The sequence below is a fragment of the Carassius carassius genome, chromosome 42 (genome assembly GCF_963082965.1).
Source record: "Carassius carassius chromosome 42, fCarCar2.1, whole genome shotgun sequence".
Taxonomy (NCBI): Eukaryota; Metazoa; Chordata; class Actinopteri; order Cypriniformes; family Cyprinidae; genus Carassius; species Carassius carassius.
The window spans coordinates 15,839,898-15,856,397 of NC_081796.1; the positions used below are offsets into that span (position 1 = coordinate 15,839,898).

Genomic DNA, 16,500 nt, shown 5'->3' on the forward strand with positions numbered 1-16,500 from the left:
TTCCTCAGCAAAGATTAATTTTCAGTCTTCAGATTTTTTTTTCAACTTTGAAAACTTCAGGAATTTGTTGATGATTATAAAAAGTTCAGAAGAACAGTTTGTTTGAAATTTTTTGGAATTTCCTTTCATAATTCAAAATTCACCAGATCAAATGCACCAAGTTCCAAAACTTTATTAACCTATGACCTGATTAGAATGTGTGGTGATAATGACCAGTGTCATATAGAGTTGTACAGATCATTTTATTCCATATAGAAAACTTTACAGGGTTTTACCATTACAGTCACCCTCACTAACCAGGAATGCTTCACATCCTTATTCCATCAACAGTTTTAAAGCGCAGCTATCATTAATTTCTATACAATACAACCCACCCCCAAAAACAAAGAGAAGAATTTAAATATATTATCTTTTTTTGTAAAAATTTTTACACATAGTGTGAAGCCTAACTTCCAACAGGGATACAAACCAGTGACTCAGATGCAGCTCACATTTAACTCGTCCCCCAATTTTTTTAAAGTTCCAGTTATTTCCTTTTAAATGATCTCAGTTGCCCCCCAGTGTTTAATAAAAAAAAAGTGTCAGCAATATAGAAAATGGAGTAAATTGAACTAATCAATTCATATTGTATTAGAAATCTCCAGCTGGACCGTTAAGGAGGGAAAGATGGCATAGTTCAATAATTTATCACAAAAGTAAAAATCTCCAGTGCATTTAGATCAAGAAAACAAGTGCAGCAAATATCCGACAAACAAACGAAAAAGATACAGAAAACAAAATCTAGTGTTATGAGATTACATTACAAAGCTGGAATTCTGTACAACTAGTTTCTTCTGAGTTATTCATGCCAATGTTAGCCATTAGCAGTGCAAAAAAAAAAAATCTGAATCACTTGAAACATCCCATCACATTGCTTGATATGCAACCCTTCTCTTATTCTTCAAACAGCTTTTAATATAATGCCAAGACACTGTTTTGAAATCTATCTGGACCTTTTGAAGCTCTCAAAGGTCAAGCATTTGTAAAGTAGTAGCGATATTCAGCATCCTCATGATGCTCTAGATGAGTTAATCCTATTATACAAGGCCTGGTCATTTGTCCAGTGGATGGGACATAATTCCTGAACTGGGACTGGCTGTCCAGAGCAGACCCTGAAAGGGCGAGGTGGGCCGGGGGAGGGGGGTTGATATTAGTACCGTCATATCTAACACAGTCCATCTTTTCTATCTCCTCGTTCCTCATTAGTTGCAGGAGATCAGATGCTAACGTCCTGCAGATGACAAGAGGAGACCACTGCGTGTCTGTGGTGTTCAGGAACAGGCACTGCTGTTGCTGCTTCTAGGCGTCATTGGGAGTTTGGTCGCCTGATGGCTGATCTGCTTCCAAACCCTGGGTGATGTGGAACACCAATCCGATGCGCAGGAAGAACTTGCGCAGGACGGCCCTCAGCTCCGGGATCAGGTCAAACTGCATGATCTCACAAAGTAGAGGGTAGTATCGGGACGCATGGGCCTTGAACTGCAAAGAAAACGCATGTATTTGTATTCTTTTACATTTTCTCACTGCATGCCCTGATGTAATCGGATTAACCCTGAGTTGATTAGCACCAGGTGTGTTCCAGCATATTTTGTGGAAAAAATTATAAATAGAAAGTTCAAAAGGCCAGCATTTATTTGATTTCATGTTGTAACATTACAAAAACCTTTACTGTTACTTTTGATCAGCTGAATGTGTTTTTTCTTAAAGAAATGTATAAATAAAAAAACAACCCCAAACTTTTGAACGATAGTGTTTATAATGTATAAAACAATGTATTATCGATTTAGTAAGAATTTAATATTTTAACATTTACTAAATAATAAAAGCAAGTAAATACATGTATATTAAATCAGATATATTTACATATTTTATACAATATTTATCAAAAACTTTATACACCCAATTTTCACTTACAAGCTATTATCCATGTTAAAATATAATATTAAATGACATCATTTATTTATGTTTTAAACATTATTTCCATTGAAATCTCATGAACAGTCTTGCAGTTCCATCAGGGACCACTAGGGGACTGCAAAGTCTCAGTTGGGAAATGCTGGACTGAACACTCCTAAGCAGTTTCGCACACGTATCAGCAGTGAATCAGACACTCACCCGGTCATCACTGATCTTGAGCACTTTGGTTAGGAAGAGCAGCAGTAGGTTGGTCCAGGCCTCGCGGTGGCTCTCAGACGTCAGGGTCAGGAAGTAAGCCACAGCGTCACTGCACACGCTAACAGACAGAGAGAGAGAGACTGCGTTTTAGCACAGAGGATTTAACATAAATATTCCACGTACACCGCAAACAACTTGAATACAGCCTTGGTGACCTCTACCATGACCTCTGATAGGCTCCTCCCCCTCATTTGTCTTATGTAACCCCCATCTGCTCACTCAACATGACCTAATCTCACCGAAATCCCCTTTAGTCTGGTTAAGCGTGTCTGCAGGGCCACTGGGCCAATGATTAGTGTCTTCCTGAAGACAAGGGAGTCAGAGTCTGACCTGGCCTCTTTCTCATGATTACACTGTATTAGACACTTGTGTTCATGCCAAATTGATGCGCACAGGTCTGAGACTCTGGGATCGAGTAAAATTAGTGCTCAGTGTAGTGTGTTTCTCGTTTTAAAGCGCTAATGTCTGTAACTTAACTAATCTAACAAACCATTGTTGTGTGAGTTTATCTAGTAGGGTACTACTGGACATTATTTTTAAGAGAAAGAGTCTTGCTCCTCGTAGATCCTGTTTCACCCAGAAACTTGTCACATGATGGAAGTAAAGTAGTCAGCGAATGCCATGTTGTCGTGGGACACACATGAGTGTGCATGTGAAAACACATGCCAAGAACATACTGTATCCCTCTTTTATATAAAAAACTCAATATTAATTTGTGCTAAAGTCATGAACACAATTTGCTAATTGTCATAACTAGTTGGTGGTTTGTTTGGATATATTTTGGATATATATATATATATATATATATATATATATATATATATATATATATATATATAGATATAAATGGATAAAATTTGAATACACAAGAAAAAACAGAATGTGTCATCAATATTTTTGGTACATATTTCCAGAATAGTAAAGTAGTACTTATTATTGTTTTATTTAATATTTTATTATATAGACTATATTATATAGTCAGTATGTGTGAAATAATACATATACAATACATTTCATTTAAATAATATTTTTTTGAAAACAGTTTATATATATATATATATAATATCTTAAAAAGCAATTGTACTTGTTTACTATTTAATATATTTTCTAAATGTAATTATTAAAAATAATTTTCAGCATCATTTCTCCAGTCTTCACTTTCACGATCCTTCAGAAATCATACAGATTTGCTGCTCAAGGAACATTTTTGATTATTTTTCAACGTTGAAAACGGCTTGGTATTTTTTTATTGTTTTTTGTGGAAACTTTAATGTTTCCTTAATGAATATAAAGTTCAAAAGAACTTAATTTATTTAAAATAGGAATATCTTGTATAAATTACAAATGTCTTTAATATGACTTTTGATCAATTTAATGCATCCTTGCTGAATAAAAGCATTTCCCATGGTCTTGAAGATAATATTTGATTTCTGTTATAGTTGTCTCTAAGCTAAATCAGGCACACAGAAAGATGTGAACTGTACCAAAGACAGCAGAAGCTATGAGCATGTAATAGATAGCAGAGCAGTTCCAGTGATGTCTTACTTGAGCAGTTTCCTCTGCACCTCCTCCCAGGCGTCCTGCCTGCTCGGGTCCGTGTACATGCGGAAGAGGATGCGCAGGCCACACGCCAGGCTGCTGGTCTCCTGTTTCAGCAGATTGGGCTTCGACTTCCCTTTGAAACCTGATCACACACACAGTGACACAATGAGCTCTTTTAATGTGGGACAGGAGAAGACATCAAGCCAGACGCGACAGACTTTCCATCAGGCCACACAGGTGGCTCTATCAGATAATGGAGGACGCGAAATGCCGTGACCTGTAAGCTATGTGGCGGCTTTTGTAAATGTGGAGAAATAAACTCCTAACAATGGATATTTATTGCATCTCAAGTTTCTAACAACAAAGAAATGATCACGAGTACTGACCAGCCTTCCACAGCGCGGTTCTCTGTTCGTTATTGGAGTTAAAGGCCTTAGCAAAGCGATGAGACTCTAGAAGACAGTCAAGCAGTTTAAACAGCTGTTCTGAGGTCAGGTAGCGATACATTCCCTGGTCCTGAGTATCCACGTGTACATCAGCGCCCAAAGCATCTCTCTGTAGGAAAACACACTTCATTTAGACTCTATAACTTAGTATAACTTAATCAAAAATCCTTTAATAAAGCAAGTTTTACTCCATAACCATTTAAATGATGTTGTGGCCTAGCATAAGGGTTTTCAAACTTTTAGTTTTTTATGGATTTTGTGATCCCAAATATATATATTTCATAATCAGAGTTTATAAAGATCTTAAAATGATACCTGTGCTGCTGCTAAATTTTCAGCATCCTCCTTCCTGCTAGTCGCAGGAAAGAACACAATGTTGTCTATGGTCTGAATGAGCTCCAGCTGGACGACACACTTTATGAGCAGAGCTGCAAACAGCCGCTGTTCCTGGACTTCTGGGGAGATTGCATATGAAAACACAAAATGACCAGCTGATAGTCAGCATGCTCTGAGAGCAATATGAAATCAGGCAAAAAAAAAATTCATATTGTTAAATTCAGTATTATTACATGGTTCTTTGTATTTTCTTGATTCTAGCTGGTCATTTGTGGCATTGTGCAATCAAATACTGTTTTATTTTTAGCAAAAAAGTATAATTAAAGAGCATAATAATAATAGTTCCGTTTCAAATCTTTCAGTTATGAAATACTGTGGAGCCAAAAAAAAAAAAAAAAAAAAGATCAATAGAGAACAATCTGGATGGTTGGCCACCCTGACACATGCCTGTAGCCACACTGAACTGACTCTGCCTGCGGTTGTCAGCCAAGGCCTTCTCCATACTGTTCACTGACTGCTGGTCATCTGACCGAGTCTGAATATCCACTGACTTCTGGGAAATGGAGTCCTGTAAGCACCAGATCAGTACTTTTTAATGTTATAACATGAACTCATACAGCACTAGAAGAGCATCTGGTTGTGATGACCCTCCATGAACACTTAAAAGTTGAGCACAGACTGGAAATCTTATTTGCATACCAGCTGTTTATCAGAGTCGAGCTGAGTCATGTGATCTCCCTCTGTACCAGCCGGTCTCCACGTTAACAGCCTGAAAACAACACAGAGCTGGGTTAGAGGGGTCATGCTACGCGGCAGGTGCCTTTTACAGTTTAATGATATGGCTTGATATATCAAGCTAAATAAATAGAATTATGTCTTCTTTACATATTTATGCCAAAGCAGACACAGGAGTTGACAGTAACAGGGCTGACAGTTCTACAGCTTTATTTGACATTACATGCTTTCCGTGTAAGTTGTTTAAAAAAAAAATTCACAATTTATTGTGGATATTTCTACAAATATCAGGCATTTATTATCATAGTAACAGGGTTGAAACTTTACCAGTTAATTTAGCTACATGTTTATTAGAAAGATAATTTTAATGTAAATATTTCCACAAACATTCAGTAAAAATCATAGTAACAGGTCTGACACTTCTAAACTTCTACTTATTTAAAAGAGAATTTAATGCACATATTTCTACAAATAGAGAATTTAATAATCAGTTGTTTACAAAATCATAGTACCGTATTTTCCACACTATAAGGTGCACGTAAAAGCCTTTAATTTTCTCAAAAACCGACAATGCGCTTTATAATCCGGAGCGCCTTATATATGGATCAAGGTGTCTTTATCATAGACTGTAAAAAAATATGGACGTAGTGTCCGTGACGTCACCCATAGACTCCTCAATAGCGGTTTTAAAGCCTAAAGTGTGCAGAGCGGGCCGTTGCCATCTTGGCAGCGCGTCACCGCGTGACTCTCCCGGATAATCGAAAATGGGCAAAAGGGCGGGAGCTGATTACTGAAGCCACGCCCACCTAGCGCTATGGCATTGTCAGCAGCGGCAATCCACCTGTCACTCAAGTGGTCATGCCCTTAATTATGCAGAACTTTAAGGCTTAATATAATTTAAACGGATGAGTTATACAAAAATTCACCTCCCTCACAGTTGTCATGAAGGGCAAAATTAGCTATATAGACCAAAATAATTTTTTGAACCAGGCTGTAAACATGTTTTTTTTCTGCTGTAAAGTTGGGCATTTTAACATGGGGAGTCTATGGGACTGACTCTCTTCTGCAGCCAGCCTCAAGCGGCCAGTCGATGAATTGCAGTTTTAGTCACTTCCTTATTGGCTTCACGAGAGAGAGCGGGAGGTTGCCGCTCGGTCTTTATCTGACTGTTTTGTTAACATTCCCTTTAGCACAGCTCCATCTAGTGGATGCAAATCCAGTCAAACATTTGACTGCAGTATCTTCTATTCTATGCGCCTTATAATCCGGTGCGCCCTATATATGAAAACAGTTCTAAAATAGGCCATTCATTGAAGGCACGCCTTATAATCCGGTGCACCTTATAGTGCGGAAAATACGGTAACAGGGCTGAAACTTCTACTTATTCAAAAGAGAATTTAATGCACATATTTCTACAAATAGAGCATTTAATAATAAATTGTTTACTTTACAAAATCATAGTAACAGGGCTGACACTTCTACTTATTCAAAAGAGAACTGAACGCACATATTTCTACAAACAGAGAATTTAATAATCAGTTGTTTACTTTACAAAATCATGGTAACAGGGCTGACACTACTAAACTTCTACTTATTCAAAAGAGAATTTAATGCACATATTTCTACAAATAGAGCATTTAATAATCATTTGATTACTTTACAAAATCATAGTAACAGGGCTGACACTTCTACTTATTCAAAAGAGAATTGAATGCACATATTTCTACAGAGAATTTAATAATCAGTTGTTTACTTTACAAAATCAATGACAGGGCTGACACTTCTGCTTATTCAAAAGAGAATTTAATGCACGTTTCTACAGATAGAGCATTTAATAATCAGTTGTTTACTTTAGGAAATCATGGTAAAAAGGTTGATATTTTAAGATCATGATGCCTATTGATATGTAAAACATGATAAAAACAAGACTTGTCTTGTCAAGAGTTCACATTCTTGAAAGAATAAAGCCATTAGTACATTTTTTTTATTGTGTAATAGATTACTATTTCTGAAAGCTAAAAATATGATGTTAACAGGGTTAATTTTGCTTTAGAGAATTTAGAGAATTATACAGTAGGTGAACTATTTTTTTATCACTATTTATTTTCAGAATGTGCATTTACTAAGAAAGCATCAGTTGTTGTTGAAGACTAAAAAAAAGCTATATAAACAAATAACCATTATCTAGGCATTAACTCATTTTCACACATTTATATAAGAGGGACACTATTAACATTCATTTGTAAAATGACCCCCTATGAAAACATCAAACCATCAATTCTGGAGTAAAATAAAAAATAAAATCTTTGGATGAACACTCACGTGTGTGGGATGGTGGTTTTGAAAATGTCTAGCATACAGTTGCAGGTCTTGTCCCAGGTCTCCGCGTTAAACTTCTCTCCATTGAGAATGACCACATTTTCAAGACAATTAGTGCCTGATCTCGCTAACTGCTCATTATCTGTGAGGAGAAAAGAGCGAGCGAGTGAGATCATGACCTGAAGTCAGAATTCACATTTGCATTTTCAGTGAACTGCCTATACACAAAATATTCTATTTCTAGTCTTCAGTATTTTAAACAATGTGTGTTGTTTTCTCAACAAGATCACTGTAATTGTAACTCGTCTCTTGCCGGTACTGTTCACTCACCTTGCTGCACACACCAGTAGAGCTGCGAGAGGATATCGTCTAACAGAACATCGCTGAGAGATTCAAAGTACTGTGTGAAAACGTCACAGATAGCATAAAGTGCATGATTGCAGGTGGTGGTCATCCACTCTGCTTTCTGAGGGAAAATACAAAATGGAACATTAGCCATTTAGATACTGGAGTGATACCATATGATATAATAGTCCCTTTCCAACCGATATCTTTTTCCAAGCCGTGTTTTCTAGGACAGATTTCAGTGCTGATGTTGACTTGCCTCAGTCTGTTGCTCAGGGAGCTTCATGTTGTCGAAGATCCTGAACACGATGCGGAACAGATCCTGCCACCAGTGTTTCTCGTAGGTGTGACCGTACGTCTTCATCACCTCAAACATCACCGTCAGACCCCTGACAAACACACCAAAAATAGATTGTTGGGATAGGGTTTAAAAAGATTGACAATGCTATATGCATGATTCTAAGAACATTTCAGTAGTAAACCGTTAGCAGTAACTGTAGCCTGAGAACTGACACCTTAAATGTTAAGTGAAATGTTTTGCTTGAAAATAGAATTAATATACAGTATCGTTCTGGGATTGGTAAGATTTTAAGTTAGTTTTTCAAAGAAGTCTGCATTTATTTGATTAAAATGCAATAAAACGGAGTCGGTGTCGGTTTTTTTAACCATGATGACAAAAATTACAAACGGTTGGTCCTGCGACTTATAGTCAGGTGCGACTTATTTATCAAAATTAATTTGACATGAACCAAGAGAAATGAACTAAGAGACATGAACCAAGAGAAAACATTACCGTCTACAGCCGCGAGAGGGCTCCTGTAGCCTACACTGAGCAGCATAGAGCGCCCTCTCGTGGCTGTAGACGGTAATGTTTTCTCTTGGTTCTAAATAAATGCGACTTATAGTCCAGTGCGACTTAAATATGTTTTTTCCCTCGTCATGACGTATTTTTGGACTGATGCGACTTATACTCAGGTGCAACTTATAGTCCGAAAAATACGGTATTTTAAAATATGATTTTAAAATAGACATTGCAGATTTCTGGGAACTTTATTGTGAAGAAATTATATATTGAGGTATAATTTTGTGTGCCACACTGAAAAAAAAAAACACTCTGAGCAAGTTAACTCTCAAGCTGTAGTTTAAAACATTTGTCAAAAACTTTGAAAAAAGTTTTGAGATTTGTCTGTATTGTGGGTTTGCCACTAACCTGGTCCGGACGTCCAGCTTACACCTGTTGATGATGCATGACAGCTCAAAGAGAATGGGGAACCAGCCTCTGACCCAGACGCGGTCCTCTGGCGCAACATTCATATCATCACTGGTATAGTCTTTAAATGCCTGCAAACACAGAACACAGTTTGCTCACAGAACCTTATTTGATTTGCTTAGCACATATTCAACACAACCCAGAACAAACATGCTGCTTGACTCTAAGCTCCATTCACAGATCAAAAGGTTTCTGCCCCAATCTGGCAACCTACGGTGAGAAGCAGTGGGGGGCTTCACTAATCTCCACTTCAGAAACACCAGAAGAGTAAAGCACTTAAAAACACAGCTCATAACACAAATCACCTTTCATGGAGAGCAGCAAACAGGTCATTTACATTTTCCATCTACTTAACAAAGGCCTTTAGGGGTTTGCTCATTATGGCGTCTGGTAATGAGAGTTTTCTTGTTAAAAGTGCTCTGTGGTCTCCTCAAGCGTAATGCATTTAGTGAATGTCTGTCTAAAGCCTGACCCGGGGTCAGATCATAATTCAGCTGTTATGGAGAGCGCACTCATTAGCACTGACCTGAGGTCGGCCGGAGACGTATTTAGCGCAGTGACGGATGAGACGGATGGCCTCCATGCTGGTGTCGGGGAAAGCAGCGTTGCAGGCGAACTCGGACAGACATTTGACGGCGTCCTGGAAGGAATCAATGGTGGCTGGGAAATGCTTCTCAAATACATTCGCTGTGAGGACAGAAGAGACGACAGAGGACTTTAACAAACACCACTTTTATTACAAATAAAAATGGAATTAAAAGTTAATTAATGTTCACAATGCAAATCATCCTTTCCACTCCACCCAGAAGTGTAGGGTAAAAAAAAAACTATGAAAATGGTAAGTGTAAAAAATTATAATAAATACCATAAACAGAATATTTTTAGCTGTAATAATGTTAAGATGTAATTATTTTCAAAAATAATAATTAAATCCTTTTTTCATAACAATTGATATATATATATATATATATATATATATATACACACACACACGTATATAAATAAACCATTCATATAGAACTAAATTTATGTAAAAAACAAAAAAACAAAAAAAAAAAACACTTGACTAACAAGTGGAAAGAAAAAAAAAGAAAAGGAAAAAAAAAAAAAATAAGGAAAAATGAATAATTATGTTAAATAATATGCTGTATATTTAAACTGCAACTAATATACTGTCCACCAGTGAAAACATTTCTTTTCAGAAATTTTCAAATTTAATATAAGATTATAAATAAAATTTTTAAACATTCTGCTTATTTCCGGGTTTAATTCAAAAACAAAAGTGGAATTTTTAACTCTACCGTATTAACAACAGCTCTTCATTATTTATTACTAAAATAGAGATTTTATCTTGCATATTTTGTATCCTAAATCATAGAATCCTTGATCTCATGCACTTACTGACGATGTGTCCAGTTGTCTGGAAGGCCAGCTCTACTATACTCTCATCCTGATCAGAGGCAGCGAGATGAAACACAGAGAAAATGTTCTTCCATCCTGATCTAATATTCCCAGCCTGAGAATTGACCATCTGGGCTATACAGCGGACCACCATGTCCCTAATGGTAGGAGATCTGTAGATGGAGAAGCAGCAAGTAAATAAAGCAGGAAAACACACACACACACTCTCTTCATCTCATTCTGCTGGGGCAAACACGTGTAGACAAGTTAATTTTTCTCCATCAGTCATGGAGTTTAGTCATGATGGCTTCTGACACTGTGTTCACTCACTAAGCCTAATGAGTACTGCAGGGTCCATATGAGCTAATATAAGTTTCTCTTCTTCGCTTCCTTCCACTGATGAAGAAGCTACTTAGAAAGGGAAGATTGCCAGGCTGCTTCTGATTTAAAATAGTCAGGCTGTAGCTGAGTTACCTTTTGGAAAAACACAGTTAGTTGCTCTACTTTGGCAACGAGGAAACAGGAATTCAATGAAGATGGAAGTATTATATTTAGAACTAATAAAATAAATGGAAAAAAGTTTACTCAACTGAATTAGAAAACATTTCAATATATATTTTGCTACAATTTATTTTTTTTTCAATTTCAACAAAATGAACCATTAAATTAATTCATTAAAATAAATTGGCTAATTACCAGTGTTGTAATTGTTGCCTAAAACTATATAAAACTAAAAATGTTTTTGTTAATTTCACTGATAAAGCAAAATGAAGAATAAAATAAGCTGAAGTACTAATATTACTAAAACAAAAGCTAAAAAGTCGCACTTTTTTTCATAGTTTGGGTGGTCCTGCCACTTATAGTCAGGTGCGACTTATTTATCAAAATTAATTTGACATGAACAGAGAGAAATGAACCAAGAGAAAACATTACCGTCTACAGCCGCCAGAGGGCGCTCTATGCTGCTCGGTGATCCTGTAGTCTAACACTGAAAACATAGAGCGCCCCCTTGCAGCTGTAGACGGTAATGTTTCCTCTTGGTTCTAAATAAATGCTACTTATAGTCCAGTGCGACTTATGTTTTTTTCCTCTTCATGATGTATTTTTGGACTGATGCGATTTATACTTAGGTGCGACTTATAGTCCGAAAAATACGGTAATAAACTAAAATATAAAATAAAGCTAAATAGAAAAAAATGACAAAAGAACATCAAAATGACTAAAACGTAAAATGTATTGATTAAAACGATATATATATATATATATATATATATATATATATATATATATATACACATAGCAAAATAAAAATTGGAGCTTAAGTCACTTGATTTAAAAATGAAGTTATTTTGACTTTTAGTTATTTTGTATTGATCAGTCCACCATTAATGTTAGAGAAAGTAATGAAGAACTATGTAAAGTAGCTGTAATTAAAAAAATATTTGGAGGCAGGCACTCGAGTGCAGAGCAGAGCCCTTCAGAAGATGACATTTACAAGCAGTTCATCCACAACAACGTTCAGCATAAGCCTTGCGTCTCTAACCCATTTTAAGGCAAGACTTACAGATTTGTTCATCAAACCATTCCATTTATTACAGTTTGTTTGGTTATTCAAAAGACACTTTTTACATTTGAAGGTCTGGTCTGCATTTTTCAGTGAAATTTCACTTTCATCACATTGTAAATTGCAATGCTCACCTGTTCTTTTTCATTATGTGCTCAAACGGCCTGAGGAAATCCTTCTGGAATCTGAAATTGGCCAACTCGCCCTTCTCCAAAAATTTCATGGACAGCTGCCTCAGAGAATCAACGGCGAAAATAGCGACATCCTCGTTAGGATTACAGCCGACCTGGGCCCAAACAGAAAGCGAAAGAGAAACGTTAAAGTATCGAGAGCGCAGTATCATTTTTGGCTTCTTTAATCTATTAGATATGCCCTCCTGCAGGCAGAGTGACATTTAAAAGCATCATTAGATTTCTCTGATATTATACAAAGCCACCGTGACACACACTCTTCATGGAGCGATTTCCTTCTTTTGAACTCACCTTATTGAAATGATCTCCTATAACCTCCCATATCCTGGACCACTGCAGCCTGATACGACCCATGTTGTAGTATGATATCTCCACAATCTTCTGCAGACTGAACATTCGAGGGTGCGTAGGGGAGGCCAGTTCATCCATCGAGACAGCACACAGCCATCGTACAAAATCCACTGCAAGACACAACATCTGTCAACAAGAAGTCACCATCTTCCCTGATATGACAGAGCAGGTCATGGGTTCAAATCCCAGAAACATGTACTGATATACACCACCGTTCAAAGGTTTAGGGTCAAGTAAGTTTTTTTTTGTAAGAAATCAATTATAATGCAATTAATAATGGATACATTTATTGGTAACACTTTACAGTAAGGTTCCATTAGTTAATGTATTAACTAACACAAATGAACAATGAGCGATACATTTGTCACAGTATTATTTCATCTCTATTATCGTTTGTTAATGAAAACACAGTCATTCATGTTAATTCACAGTTCATTAAAGGTGCAACAGGAGATCTTGGAAAATGCTAACATTAGCCTGATAGCACTGAAAGCGAACGATCCACCTTCCCTGGAATCGCCGTCCAAAGCCACGCCCCCTGAATGCATTTATGCTCACAGACCAGAATACCAGAGACAACATTACTACAATAGGCTACATCAGCGTTTCCCAATTCCATTCCATGTTCCGAAGTGAAGTAAACAGTGAACACAGTGTAGGGATCATATCGATTGGAACACAGTTCTTCACGTAGCTCGAGTTGGTCATCTGAATGGGGCGCATTAACTTAGCGAGACATGCAAAATTTGTGCGCGAGCACTGGAATTGGGAACCGCTGGGATACATCATGTGTCATTAACCAGCGAGAAAAGCTTCAAAAGTACTACAACACCAGGAAGGAAGACCAGGTTGTTGATGTTTGTCTGCCATTCTAGCTCCGTCTGCACAGTGTGCATGAATGCGCTAATGACGTAATCTGTCTGCGCGAACAGGGTGCGCAGAGGTATGCATATACATACGTTGACAGGCAGATAGGAAAGCGATTTAAAACGCTTGGACCAAGTGATTTGTTTGGACATACATTTCTTGGTCCTACTCCTTCCACAGAATATATAAATACAGATAAATAAATTTAAACCACTTAACTTAAGGATTGCTATCAGGATGTGAGAAGACTTTTAACCAGTATAACAAAAAATGTTTCTGAAGACAATCACCTATTGCACCTTTAATGTTAACATGCACAACTTACGAGTTTAAAAATGCATTAGCAAATACTGGAATTAAACATGAACTAAGATTAATAAATGCTGTAGAAGTATTGTTCATTGTTATTTCAAGTTAACTAAAGTAGTTCACTAATGTAAACTAATGAAACTTAACGTAAAGTGTTACTAATTAAATTTAATGCTAATTTAAATTTAAGTCGCTTTGGATAAAAGCTTCTGCATAATGATTAAATGTTAATATGAATGTTAATTCTGCAAGAACAAATAAACGGATCAAAAGTGATAGCAAAAACATTTATAATGTTACAAAAGATTTGATTTTTGAGCACCAAATATAGCACATTAGAATGACTTCTAGAGGATCATGTGACACTTAACACTTCAAAAAAATTCAGCTTTGCCATCACAGGAATCAACTGCATCTCAAAATTTATTCAAACGGAAAACAGTTACTTTAAATGATAATAATATTTCACAATATTACTGTTGCATTAGTATTATTGATCAAAAAGACTCTTTCAAAACAAAAAAAAATCAACCTCAAAATTATTAACAGTTGTGGAAGTTGAAATATACGCATGTCTGAAAATGCATAAATGTACACATGAAATCTTGTACTCACCGATGGCATTTCCATCAAGTCTGATAGAGCCTGTGAATATCCTGCGGAGAAGAATATGAGTGTTTGTAATCGTCCAGTGACATATTAGTGTTTGTAACATTATGAGGTTCGTTAGAATTAATGATAACCATCATACCGGTCTACAGCAACTACCACACTTTGTGAGCTGGTCTCTCCGATAGACTCCTGAATGCTTGCAATCTGTTTGCGATCAACGTTCCCTCCTACAGCGAGAAAAATCACATTGTTTACACAAACACAAACTTCATTTCACACAGTGCTGCTGGATAATCACATTGGATTATCATAAAGCAATCTTAATCATAATTTAGCTCGAGTTAAAATGCTTTTTGATGATGCAATGGCAAATGGAAAAGCTGCAATTCTGATGGTGCTTGTGGTGAACGTGAAGTCTTTTGACAAAAATGTCCTCTATTTTTACTCTGATTGAAATGTTGAAGAAAATCTATATATTTTTTTTTTATGAACCAAACATTACCTGATAAATGTATGATACTTAGCTTTGAATTTAAAAATGTATTGGTAACACTTTAGAGTAATGGTACATTAGTTTCCTACTTTAGTTAACATGATCTAAGCAAGAACAATCCTTCTACACTATTTATTAATCTTAGTTCATGTTAATTTCAACATTTACTAATGCATTATTCAAATCAAAAGTTGTGCTTGTTAACATTAGTTAATGAACTGTGAATTAACATGAACTAACAATGAATAACTATTTTCAATAACTAACTTTAACAAAAATTAATAAATACGGTTATAAATTTATTTTTCAGTGTTTGTTCATGTTAATTAATAAATTTACAAACATTAACTAATGGACCATTATTCTAAAGTGTTACCCATTTATTAAGGATACAAAGGATTTATTAACATGAATATAACCTTAAAATCATTTAAAATTTAGCATCCTTTTCATCTCATCTGTGTTTGCTTGCTGATTAATAAAAAAATCCTGTCAACAAACAGTTTTACTGTAAAAGAAGAAATTTAAGAATAAAAAGAATACATTTCTAAATACTTAGCTATGAATTAATTTTAAACATATATTAAACCCAAACTCCAGAAATAAATTATGCATGCTGTGATTTTATTGTCTCTACTGTGTTATTAACAAAATCCTTTGTCATCAAATATTTTTGTTCATTTCATTGATACCCATGTGAAGTGTGACTGACTGACTGACCCAAGCCCAGGTACTCGTCAGACGTCTGTTCCTTGGTGCTGGTGATGAAGCCTTCCTTCCCCCGTACAGTTCCTGATATGTACCGAGCCTTTACTCCCGTACCGATGAGCTGGGCCAGCTCCAGCTGACTTATGCACTTCAGGATCTGCAGCAAACACAGACAGAATAATAATACCTCACACAATCTGTCTGCCAGTCACACTGCATTGCATTGCTCACCTCATGCCAGGAGTTTCCTAAATAATTTCCATCCGTGTGAGCCACTGTGATGAGGGTCTTGATGGTGTCGATGTTCTTCTGCTTCATCTCGGTTATACCCGAGCTGGCCGTCAGCAGCGTGAAGCGGGCCAGAGCCTGTACGTATGCGTCTCGCTCCAACTGGAACAAACCAACACATGAAATAAAATTCTGAACCCAATTTCTGACTGAACTCTTGGTCTGTTTCACTTATGTCATATGACTTGGAATATAGAGTTTACGAGTCCCACTTTTATGAAATATAATTGTCCTTTTTAAAGCTTTACAGCTACGATTACAATTTATTTTAACTGTATGGAAAATAGCAACATGCGCATTTTTCAAAATATCTTCTTTTGTGTTCCACATATGAAAGGCATAGGGGTTTGGAATAACATGACGGTGAGTAAATGATGTGAAGTTTCATTCCTGGGTGAAGTATTCCTTTAAACAATCGATCACTGCCGCCAGGGATGACAGAAGTGTTTAAAAGTGCTTATTTAGACAGAGACTGAATAGTAATGCAAACAAATGCCAGGCCTTTCTCT

At 36.4% G+C, this 16,500-nt stretch overlaps 1 protein-coding gene across 1 annotated transcript in view; it reads right to left on the reverse strand.

Moving 5' to 3' along the window:
* Positions 1 to 223: 223 nt before the first annotated feature.
* Positions 224 to 16,500, reverse strand: part of LOC132123813 (brefeldin A-inhibited guanine nucleotide-exchange protein 1-like) — a 67,481-nt gene continuing 51,204 nt past the window's right edge. The window contains exons 21-39 of the mRNA XM_059534490.1: positions 15,935 to 16,093; positions 15,716 to 15,860; positions 14,642 to 14,729; positions 14,506 to 14,546; positions 12,655 to 12,824; positions 12,307 to 12,458; positions 10,609 to 10,781; positions 9,734 to 9,894; positions 9,148 to 9,278; positions 8,197 to 8,326; positions 7,923 to 8,058; positions 7,596 to 7,734; positions 5,238 to 5,307; positions 4,947 to 5,106; positions 4,518 to 4,657; positions 4,143 to 4,311; positions 3,760 to 3,898; positions 2,155 to 2,272; positions 224 to 1,518 (exon numbers count right to left, since the gene is read on the reverse strand). Of these exons, the coding sequence (XP_059390473.1) occupies positions 1,339 to 1,518; positions 2,155 to 2,272; positions 3,760 to 3,898; positions 4,143 to 4,311; positions 4,518 to 4,657; positions 4,947 to 5,106; positions 5,238 to 5,307; positions 7,596 to 7,734; positions 7,923 to 8,058; positions 8,197 to 8,326; positions 9,148 to 9,278; positions 9,734 to 9,894; positions 10,609 to 10,781; positions 12,307 to 12,458; positions 12,655 to 12,824; positions 14,506 to 14,546; positions 14,642 to 14,729; positions 15,716 to 15,860; positions 15,935 to 16,093 (2,601 nt within the window). The 3' untranslated portion in view covers positions 224 to 1,338. The remainder of the gene's footprint in view (positions 1,519 to 2,154; positions 2,273 to 3,759; positions 3,899 to 4,142; positions 4,312 to 4,517; positions 4,658 to 4,946; positions 5,107 to 5,237; positions 5,308 to 7,595; positions 7,735 to 7,922; positions 8,059 to 8,196; positions 8,327 to 9,147; positions 9,279 to 9,733; positions 9,895 to 10,608; positions 10,782 to 12,306; positions 12,459 to 12,654; positions 12,825 to 14,505; positions 14,547 to 14,641; positions 14,730 to 15,715; positions 15,861 to 15,934; positions 16,094 to 16,500) is intronic.